Below are 11,333 nucleotides of genomic sequence, written 5' to 3' on the forward strand. Positions count from 1 at the left end.
GAGCCATAATGGCGCACTTTGTTTTTGCACTGTGTACACGGATTTCCTTAATCCTGGCAGGTCAGCTGACCAATGTCGTGACAGTTTTTTTCCTCGCTCCACTGCTTGGTAGGGTATTCCGAGGATTGTCGTTCAGTTCATGCTAATACAGTAAGATTCATCGTTTGCTTTTTTTTATACAATTATATTTTGATTGCTATCAAACCGGGCAGTTTGCTCCTATCTCATTTTCTAACCTTACGCAGGTGAAATCTCCTCAGTTGCTGATCAGGTTTTGCTAGTAGCCATCTGTCACCTGACATCTAACAGTTAGTGGTTCCTTACGACAGCCTGCTAGATCTCGTAATTCAGTAGTTTTGGTCGTGTGAAGGCGTTTATTTATATATTTCTTTATTTTATCTGTGGTGCGTTAAGTACAGCAGTTAAATTCATATCATTTTCATTTGATACTCAGCAGGAATAGTTTGAATCTGAATGGATACCTGTCGGCCATAGTGGTTCTATTAGTATGAAAGTCTTTAAATTTGTCATCAGTAATTGAAATATTTACCATAACAGTAAGATTGAAACTCACATTTGCTTTCAAGTATATTGATTAGAACTTGAACAAAACAGTAGACCTTGAGGTTCTATTGAAATTGTGAAAATTGAAACGTCTTGTAATGTTGATAAGGTTTGGCATGTCTTGAAACACTGAAAGATATTGGTGCAATTTGAATGAATGAACTGTTTCACACTTCGTCTTTCAGGATTGCTAACACAGAGAATGGATTTTTCCAAGCTGCCTAAGATCCGAGATGAGGACCGTGAGGGTCAGTTCGGATATGTGCATGGAGTTTCAGGCCCAGGTAAAAATAAAAACATGTTCTAAAGTCACTTTGTTACAAAATTGAACATACAGCACAACATTCCTCCCATAAGCAGTTTATTTTGACTGACAGATGTGGGTCATGAGATGGACAGGTTACAGTCTGTGTGTCTGTTCATTGCAGTGGTGACGGCCTCTAGCATGGCAGGTGCGGCTATGTATGAACTGGTGCGTGTGGGCCACAGTGAGCTGGTGGGAGAAATTATCCGATTGGAGGGAGATATGGCAACCATCCAGGTGTACGAGGAGACCTGTATCCTTTACCATTCAAGAGTGGTTTACTTAAAGGGTTAGTTCATCCAAAAATGAAAATTAGGCTGCGTTTTACTCACCCCCGAGGCATCCTAGGTGTATATGACTTTCTTCTTTCATGACATTCTTCTTTACAAATCCTCGTTTTGTACTTCTAATACGTGAAAGTTGTTTTGTTTCGATCTCTCCGCGTGCGTCACTTCTGAGCAGCGCATGCGCAAAGCTGACCTCATACGTAATTCCCCCGGAACTGCTTCCATGTACAACTGTTGGCGCAAGCTAGATTCAAGTGAATATTACGTTTTGAATATGGATATTTTTCTTACATAAACGCATCGATTCGCTACAGGAGGCCTCTGTTCACCCCCTGGAGCCGTGTGAGACACACCTAGGATGCATCGGGGGTGAGTAAAACACAGCCTAATTATCATTTTTGGATGAACTAACCCTTTAAGGCTGGAATACACACACTACCCAATTTTTGCCACGATTTTCCCCTGATTTACAGTCCGAACAAGTTGATGCTAGTTGCTGAAAGTCTGAGGCAGTCTGCAGATTTGAGTTGACAAAGTGGAAAACTGTATGATGCCTAGCATTTTAAAATTTGTTCGGATTTTAAAAGTTGTGTACTGTAGTGTATTCCAGCCCTTACTCAGTCTACAATACTTGAAAAGGTTTTAATAAAGTTAATCCAAATTTTTAATCCAAAAGTAAAAAAAAAAAATTCAGGAAAATGGCTCTTCAAAACCTTATTTACTTTTTATTTTTCATGGTTCATCATGGTGTTGCCAAAGTATATTTTTGTGTTGTATTAGTATATGTCTATGTTTTCCTGAGCTATCCACAGCTGGAGTTTGTGTTGGAGACCCCGTGCTCCGCACTGGAAAGCCACTCTCTGTGGAACTGGGGCCCGGAATCATGGGCTCCATCTTTGATGGTATTCAGCGTCCCCTCAAAGACATCAATGACCTCACAAAGAGCATCTACATCCCCAGAGGGGTTAACATAGGAGCTCTTAACAGGGACCTCAAGTGGGAGTTCTCTCCTTTTCAGAACCTGAGGGTAAGAATTATGTGTGTGTCTTTCTCTGTATACAGTGACGTCATGCACCTAGTTTTTTGGATTTGCCACCATGGACAGTTCTGACACTTTTTCCTAGGACTGTGAGTCATGATAGTCTAGTGGTGTAATATAGCAGTATGCATGGGGCCGAGTTCAAATTCTGATATAATATGCAGTTTTATAATAAACCAAGCAAAATTGCAGATGAACTCAACGGCCAGTAATCACCCTGTATTTTCCTGTATGGAAAGCAGTAGAATTTACCTCTTGATATAGTTTGTGTTTCATGGGAAAAAGACTACCCCAAATAAAACTAGCTTTTATTTAGGGCTGGGCGATAATTCGATAACGATAATTATCGCGATGTAATTTTCCTCGATAAAACAATATGAAGAGTTCAATAAATGTTCGATATAACATTTATGCGCCAAAAGCGGAACGAAACAGCGCGACTCATTTGAATCGTGCCACACAGACCATTTATCCACTCGGACCAATGTTCAAAACGGCCGCGCGGCGCGAGCTCACTAGAGCAGATGCGTTTTTACTTTCTCACGCGATCTCTAAGCAGCGCTGTGAGATCCAGTGTGAAGCTATGGGATCATATTCCTACCAAATGTATTGCAGTCACGGATAAAAAACAACAAGCGTGAAACCAAAATTTTAAAACGCAAGTAAAATTATATTGCACAAAATTAAAAAATGAAAGCAAAGTTTTCAGAATAGCAAACAATGGTCACGGATCAAAAAATAATAAGTGTAAACCAAAAATGTAATAACGCATTAAAAAAAATAATAAGCACGAATCAAAACTTTAAACACATTTAAAATCATATTGCACAACACTGAAATATTAATTCAAAATTATCCGAATTGCACACAAAATCATGTTGTCCTTGGTTATATTTCTGTTTTTTGTGCTCTCAGACATTTTCTGCACATATTTTTATTTTTTGTATGCTTATGCTGTTTTTCCCTTCGCTCTAAACTTAAAAACTGAACCTCCTGCTGGGCTCACATACCTCTCATTTCCATGAGTGAATCGTTAGACGCGGTGTAACATTTGGTTGATAAACTATTAGACTATTTATTTTTGTAAAGAAGGCTTTGTACTTCTCTCGTATCTGAATATCTACTTAAACAACATCCTTCACATATGAAAAAAAATTTGTTTGGAAAACACCACGGCATGGCGATGCTCGCGCTGACCAGCAAAACCTACATATTGTACAAAAGACAAGCTAAATTGAGTCACCAATACCTTTTGTATGTTTAGTTGTCTCATTTACTTTGATGAGGAAGAGGCTGCGATGTAAAGTTTGCAATGCTAGAACTGATTATGTTGTGTAGGCGCGGGAGGCACCGGCGCGAACACTTGGGTTACTCACATCAGCGGAAAGATGTGATATCCGTCAGATAGGAGCAAGACATCATACAAAACGATACATTTTTTATCTGTGTACCTTCAAAATAACAGTGAAAAGTTGTACTTTTGTAAAATAAAGAAAACATACAAAATGCACTTGCCGTCTCTGTGAACCTCTTCCTGAAATGAAGAAAAACTCTGTCTAACGTTATACTTGTCACACAGAATGAGAAATATATTTATAGAAACCTTGAAGTGCCCGCTTTTACCTGTTTATGTTTTGCTTATTTGACATTAAATGCATTATATAAGTCACTTTGGAATATAAATCATAGCACGTTCAGAAGATAAAAAATGCAACGTGTAGTCCGGAAAATACCGAATAGCAAAACATTTTGCGGGACCCCCTGGCTTTGGGTCACGACATGGACCCCAGTTTGAAAACCCCTGCTCTTACTCATATTATCCTCTCCTAACAGTAATAACCATAACAAGACTTATAATCAGTCAGGTAAAGGCGAGCCAGGCACATCAGTCACTTCGCGAGGCCGGTGCATTTAGTGGCTGATCCCTTTCGCGATGTGACTGGAGGCGAATAAATACAGGTAATTATAACCGTGACAGGTCGCTAGGGCGGCTCATTTAATGTTAACGGATCGCCAGGTAGGTGTACAGCAGTGACAGACAGACACATATAACGGTGTCCTGTATGGAAAGATGTTTCCCAGCTGACAGTTGTCCATTTTCACCTGTACAAGTGAACAGAACACTGAGCATTGGCAGTAATGAGGCGCGTTGGAGTGACGTCACCGCCCCTCTTCGACTGACTGGCTAGAGGAGGAGCTGTCAATCTGGTATCTACAATAATTGTAGAACTTATCATATGTAAAGAAATCATTATCATATGTAAAGAAAATGTATTTTAGTCTTTTTGGAAATAGCATATAAAATCTTTTTGGGTCAATTTGGGTCATAAATCTTAGTTGCCACATGCCCCCTCGATTTGAATGTGTATGACTTTTGTGAATGTGTACTTTTGTGTGTATATATATATACAGTATTTGTACACTATATTGAAATTATGCACTGGATGTTTTTTCAGGTTGGAAGTCACATTACAGGAGGTGATATCTATGGATTGGTGTATGAGAACTCTCTCATCAAACACAAGATCATGCTGCCCCCTCGCAGCAGGGGAACAATCACCTACCTCGCTCCGCCAGGAAATTATGACGTCTCTGTGAGTCAAGTTCACAATCATCCTCACATGTCCTGAAATACTACCACACTTTTATGGACAAGCACGCAAGTGTAGTTCACGTCAATTTAAATTTATTTGTATAGTATGTTATAAATATGGTGACCATACGGGCCATTTTTACGGGACGCGTCCTTGCCAGGATTTCTATATTGCCTAAAATAGCCAGGTTTTGGCTGCTTACACTGTGCAGATCGATCGTTGTATGGCATTCACGAGAGCTATAGAGAGCAGAGCAGACGGCTCCTTATGCTTTCGAATCGCTCTCGCGGTACTTCGGTGTCATTCAATGATCGGTGCGCAGCGACGCTTCAAGTTGAACGAACGAACAAACACGTGCGTGCATTTGCATCGCTTTGATCGTTCTCTGTAGATCTCACCTTCTCACGCGCCACGATTGGTCGATTATATACAATACCTGCATGTTATTGGTCAAACTACTTTGGATGTTTTGGGCAATATAAAAATCCTGGCCAGGACGTGTCCCGTATGAACGGCACATATGGCCACCCTAGTTATAAAAGGAACAGTTGGATGGAAAAACTCCCTAAGATGTTTAGGTAAGATGAGGAAGAAACCTAATATTAGTAATTACTGGAACTTCCCTTTTCATGTGTGTGTCAGGATGTGGTGCTGGAACTGGAGTTTGAAGGCGTAAAGGAGAAGTTCACCATGGTGCAGGTGTGGCCTGTGCGACAGGTGAGGCCTGTTACTGAGAAGCTACCTGCAAATCACCCCCTGCTGACTGGACAACGAGTACTGGACGCCCTCTTTCCGTGAGTCTTAAGCTTTTCTTGATTCTCATTTCTCCATTAATTAAACAGACTTGTCTGCAGTCTTGGCCCACTGGTTATCTATCCTGAAAATGTCAATTTCTGTTATCTTGCATTGGTAACAAACCCCCACAAGATTTCATGCTTAGGGTTGCCAGATCCTCCAATCAGAGTTTTTTTTCTCCTAAATGGATGCATTTTCTGCCTATTGTTTTACTTAAACTTCCCAACCTGGCTATCATGTGTACATGCTCTCTTTGCACTGCAGAAAAAGAACAGATAATCCGAAAACACAGACAAACGTACTGTATGTTGGAGTTTCTCCAATGAAAGCGTAATACAGCCGATCGGTGTTTTTTAATGAAGCTGCTTGCGCTATTTGCTGCTGTTAAATCTGCAAGCATACCTTCTCATTGATGAACTGTAATAAATATATAATAAATCAGGAATGAGATTAGTTAAATCATGCATATTAGTTGACTTTCTCTTGATTTGAGCTTATTTGGAAGTGCAGTAATTCTGATGAAATGTAAAAAGTAATTTCTCAAAAGGTTGATTGTTAATGGTTGTGATTATACATTTTGAGCAAAATACTCATGATTATCAGTTTAACCGTTATTGTAAAGTCCTCATTTCTGCCATTTTGCAGTTGTGTCCAAGGAGGGACCACAGCCATTCCAGGAGCCTTTGGCTGTGGTAAGACCGTGATCTCTCAGTCTCTCTCCAAGTACTCCAACAGTGATGTCATCATTTACGTGGGTTGTGGAGAGCGTGGAAACGAGATGTCTGAAGTATTAAGAGACTTTCCGGAGGTTGGTATGGCACAGGGTTTAATGATGCTATACCTGGTCACTTTGTCAAATAAGTTTTTTATTTAGTCATCGAATAACCTTACAATAATCACATGTTCCAGGATTAAATCACATTGATTTATACAATGTCTGTGAATGCGATATAAAAATTAATAACCGGAGAAGTTCAAGTGACCCTGTCATGTGGTTTAAATGAACCTGGTTTAGATGATTGACTGTAATTTTGTTCGATAGCTAACTATGGAGGTGGACGGCAAGGTGGAGAGCATTATGAAGAGAACAGCACTGGTGGCCAACACCTCAAACATGCCTGTGGCTGCCAGAGAAGCCTCCATCTACACCGGTAAACTCAAGAGCTGTATATATCAAGTTTGCTGAAATGCTGGTGAATCAGGTTTTATGAGATGATTATTGATAGCAAAATGAAATGAAACAAAACCTGTAAGAGGAAATCTATATATGTATGTATGTGGATGCATTTATCTTGTGTGTGAACAGGTATCACATTGTCTGAGTACTTCAGAGACATGGGCTATAACGTCAGCATGATGGCTGACTCCACCTCTCGTTGGGCTGAGGCTCTTAGGGAGATCTCTGGACGATTGGCTGAGATGCCTGCTGGTATGTACAGCTCTTACAACGTTCTTTTTATCAAAGAATCACAAAAATATTAAGCAACACAACTGTTTTCAACATTGATAATAATAGGAAATGTTTCATGAGCAGCAGATAACTTCTGAAGGATCATGTGACATTGAAGCTGCTGAAAATCCAGCTTTGCTTCTCAGGAATAAATTGCATTTTAAAATATATTCTATTAAATTGTAATTGTAATCAACAGCCATGATGAGCATAAGAAACCATACCGACCCTAAACCTTTGTGATTGCATGATTGCTAAATCACTATAGGCTACTACTGAATTTTAAAAAATACCTTTTGCCTGTACTGCATACTTTAAAGGGTTAGTTCACCCAAAAATAAAAATTAGCCCATAAATTACTCACCCTCAAGTCATCCTAGGTGTATATGACTTTCTTCTTTCAGACGAATCCAGTCGGAGTTATATTAAAAATGGTCTTTGATCTTTCAAGCTGTTTAATGCCACTCAGCGGGTGTTGCATGCATCAGTCCAAAAGAAGTTAAATAAAAAGCACCCAACCATAAAAAAAAGGGTAATTTATGGGCTAATTTTAATTTTTGGGTGAACTAACCCTTTAAATTATGCTTTGTATTGGCAGCAAAATGTGTGTAAAACACATCTCAAACTTCCTCCAAATTGAGGTATTGTTGCTATTTTGTTGTCATATACACTGCAGTTGTGGTTACAATGCAGTTTTTTTTAATGCCTACCCAAACAGAAGCGAAATGAGATGCCACATGTTTAATAACTTTTGTCACCACATTCACAACTTGGTGTTTCGACTAAATTGTGCAGCCTTTTCCAAACCAAACTTTCTTGTATTGGATAATCAAACTTTCTTGTTTTCCTTCTACAGACAGTGGGTATCCCGCATACCTTGGAGCCCGTCTGGCATCATTCTATGAGAGAGCAGGTCGAGTAAAGTGCCTGGGTAACCCAGAGAGAGAGGGCAGCGTCAGCATTGTGGGAGCGTAAGTACACTCAAATAACATCAAGCGGCTTATTAATAAATATGCAAATTGATATGTACGTTTGTACAAACTCTGATTTATTATTTTGTGAATGTTATGTGTGTTTCTAAAAATATTGCATGCATTTTTGTGGTGGTTTCTAACTGCAGATGTTTCTGTTCATTTCTCTACAGTGTGTCTCCCCCTGGTGGTGACTTCTCAGATCCTGTGACTTCTGCCACTCTTGGTATTGTGCAGGTGGGTGACTCCTGTGAATGCTTGTCAGTAACATGATGTGATGTTTATTTTTTTTAAGCAGTCATTTAACTGTTTTAAATGAAGCAGTAATAGAATCTTCCATTATCCCCCCTCCCCCTCATTTGAACTGTTGCTCTCAGGTGTTCTGGGGTCTAGATAAGAAGCTTGCCCAGAGGAAACACTTCCCTTCTGTTAACTGGTTGATCAGTTACAGTAAATATACACGAGCGCTGGATGAGTACTATGACAAGCACTTCCCAGAGTTTGTGCCGCTGCGTACCAAAGCTAAAGAGATTCTGCAGGAGGAGGAGGACCTGGCTGAGATTGTGCAACTTGTTGGAAAGGTGTGCTTGTGTATGTTGTTTGTCAAATAGTGTTATTAAAAGAGCGTTTTTGTGTTTTAGATTTTTTTTGTGTAATGGTATTTGTATTGATAATTTATTTAATGTATATTTGTTGATTCTGAATGCATTTATTTTGTTTTTTTGCCCACAGGCCTCCCTGGCTGAGACCGATAAAATCACTCTGGAGGTGGCCAAACTCATTAAAGATGACTTCCTGCAGCAGAACGGTTACACTCCCTATGACAGGTAAACTAATCATCTGTGCAATATGAAGAATGTGGCATTCCCACAGACCTCTTTTTAGGTGTCGTCTTGTTCTAGTTGCCTGTTTGTCAGTCTGTGCTAATTCTTTCTCACATTATCTCCCTGTCTCTCTCTTCCAGGTTCTGTCCCTTCTATAAGACAGTGGGGATCCTGTCCAATATGATAGCTTTTTATGACCTGGCCCGGCATGCTGTCGAGACCACAGCGCAGAGCGATAACAAGATCACCTGGGCCCAGATCCGTGAGCACATGGGAGAAATTCTTTATCGCATCAGCTCCATGAAGTTTAAGGTACCGTTGCTCAAATATTGATGTTGGGATTTGCTTGGGTAGCTGTAAAGATCATAGACCATAGGTTGCAAAAGCTGAAATAAAATAAAACATAAATATTAAATTAAAACTTTTAACTTAAAAAGAGTGCTGTGTTGGCAACCAAATGAAATAAGTTTAAGCTGAAGTACAAAATAACTAAAATTAAAATGGTAATAAAAAAATAATAAAAATTACTAAAATTAACATAAAAACTGAAAATATAAAAATATAACTTAATTCAATGAGTAATAAATATTATAATACTACATAGTGTATATACCAGCATACATACATATGTGTATTTTATTCACACTTCATTTTTTAAAATTATTTGTGCGATATTGTGTCCGTGTACTGGAAGCTTCTGTCACCAAAACCAATAAAATAAACAAAAACATACTTAACAATAAAGCTCTTTCTGATTCTGAAAGTATCATATAATGAGGATGTGGGGTTGAGTCTGTTGTGTCCCATCCTGATCCTGTTTTCAACCAAAAAGGACATAAAATTATTCGTGAAATGTTGAAAAGTGTTTGAATATATACAGAAGTATAAAATCTGGTATTACAAATGAAACGGGAGTTATAAAAAAAGAGCTATTAAAATGTCCTTAAAAATAAAATATTGCAATTCATTATTATTGCCATGAACCTCTTTGACCAAACAATATAGAAGATGATCAACATTAAAACATTAATGGTAACTGGACTGTTGTTTAATGCAGTATAGGTCATATTTACTTGTTACCTGTAATGCAAGACATGAAATATTGACTGAAAAATTTGTTAATAATGTAATTTATTTATACATGTTCATTATAATATTTATTGTAAGTTTTTTTAAATAATTAGATTATTTACATTCTGTTCGAGTCTCGTACCGGCAGGGATTGTAGGTGGGGGGAGTGAATGTACAGCGCTCTCTACCACCTTCAATACCACGACTGAGGTGCCCTTGAGCAAAGCACTGAACCCCCAACTGCTCCCCGGGTGCCGCAGCATAAATGGCTGCCCACTGCTCCGGGTGTGCGTTCACTGCTGTGTGTGTGTGTTCACTGCTGTGTGTGTGTTCACTGCTGTGTGTGTGCGCACTTTGGATGGGTTAAATGCAGAGCACTAATTCCTAGTATGGGTCACCATACTTGGCCACATGTCACGTCACTTCATTTTATGGCTAACATTGAGCAGTTTTCCATAACTGCATGTGTCTGTGTGTTTGGCAGGATCCAGTCAAAGAGGGTGAAGCAAAGATCAAAGCTGACTACGCTCAACTGCTGGAAGACATGCAGAATTCTTTCCGCACTCTCGAGGACTAAAAGCAACCTCTGACCTCATACGTGTCCCAGCTCTCTCCTCCCCCGTGCTGTGCAGTGCATTTCCCAGTGCTCCCTTGTGCATGTGTACCTCTCGTCTGAATATACACTGAAACTGAACGAGACGAATGAAAGTCAGAGCTAGTAGCCATCACTAATCTGAACACGGTCTTTAGAAACGTAAAAAGAGTGTGTGTTCTCACTCTATAACTACAACTGTTGCTTGGTGTTTGAACTATAAGATCGTATTTTAGCATCTTAAGCAAATGCCTCTGTGATCTCTGTGTGCTGAGACTCAACACTTGAAGCACAAAAACAGCAAACATTCATCTTCTCTTTTTCTCACCACCTGCTTTCCCACGAGTCCTCGCTGCATGTGGGAAAGCACAGGGGAGCACCGTGTTTATTCCCATCTCAGTTTTTTTTTTCTCTGTGACCAATAGAAATGTGTTATATAATAATGGGAACAATGGAAGTCAGAAAGAGATCATTGAGGCTTCCCTTATTTATTTGAATCTTGTTTTGTCTCATTAATATGATTTCTGCTCTATGTGTGTTCCTTTGATCGTTTCTCATATTTATGTGAGTGAGTGAGTGTGCATGGGTGTGTGGGTAGAGTATTGTGGCTTCTGTAGTGGTACATTACTACATTTATTGTGTGTGGTGTTGTGTGTTCAGTTCCAAAGAATTAAACTATTGGAAACTGTTTGAATGACTGCTTTATAACAAAAATAGATTATTTGATTTTCATTCTAGTAGTTCCAGGGATGATTCTAGGATTTTCATTTTAGGTGTCACAAGATCTTTCAGAAAACATTTTAATATGCTGATTTGGTACTCAAGTAACATTTATATATATA

At 39.1% G+C, this 11,333-nt stretch overlaps 1 protein-coding gene across 1 annotated transcript; it reads left to right on the forward strand.

The window, feature by feature from the left end:
* The first annotated feature begins 45 nt into the window (after window positions 1–45).
* On the forward strand, window positions 46–11,181 carry atp6v1aa (ATPase H+ transporting V1 subunit Aa). The gene is made up of 15 exons (XM_016485120.1): window positions 46–150; window positions 750–848; window positions 993–1,121; window positions 1,968–2,182; window positions 4,651–4,788; window positions 5,431–5,582; window positions 6,229–6,391; window positions 6,626–6,734; window positions 6,890–7,012; window positions 7,890–8,004; window positions 8,178–8,241; window positions 8,382–8,585; window positions 8,737–8,831; window positions 8,969–9,140; window positions 10,384–11,181. The coding sequence occupies exons 2-15, from the start codon at window positions 767–769 to the stop codon at window positions 10,474–10,476; spliced, it is 1,854 nt and encodes a 617-aa protein (XP_016340606.1). The 5' UTR covers window positions 46–150; window positions 750–766; the 3' UTR covers window positions 10,477–11,181.
* Window positions 11,182–11,333: the final 152 nt, after the last annotated feature.

The sequence above is a fragment of the Sinocyclocheilus anshuiensis genome, unplaced genomic scaffold, assembly GCF_001515605.1.
Source record: "Sinocyclocheilus anshuiensis isolate Anshui unplaced genomic scaffold, SAMN03320099.WGS_v1.1 scaffold281, whole genome shotgun sequence".
Taxonomy (NCBI): Eukaryota; Metazoa; Chordata; class Actinopteri; order Cypriniformes; family Cyprinidae; genus Sinocyclocheilus; species Sinocyclocheilus anshuiensis.

Bases quoted from the DNA above. Each gene is read 5' to 3' on its own strand.
- atp6v1aa (XM_016485120.1), top strand. From the start codon at position 767: ATGGATTTTTCCAAGCTGCCTAAGATCCGAGATGAGGACCGTGAGGGT. The intron at 2,183-4,650 runs GTAAGAATTATG...ATGTTTTTTCAG, and splicing joins CTCCTTTTCAGAACCTGAGG to GTTGGAAGTCACATTACAGG. The intron at 9,141-10,383 runs GTACCGTTGCTC...TGTGTTTGGCAG, and splicing joins TCAGCTCCATGAAGTTTAAG to GATCCAGTCAAAGAGGGTGA.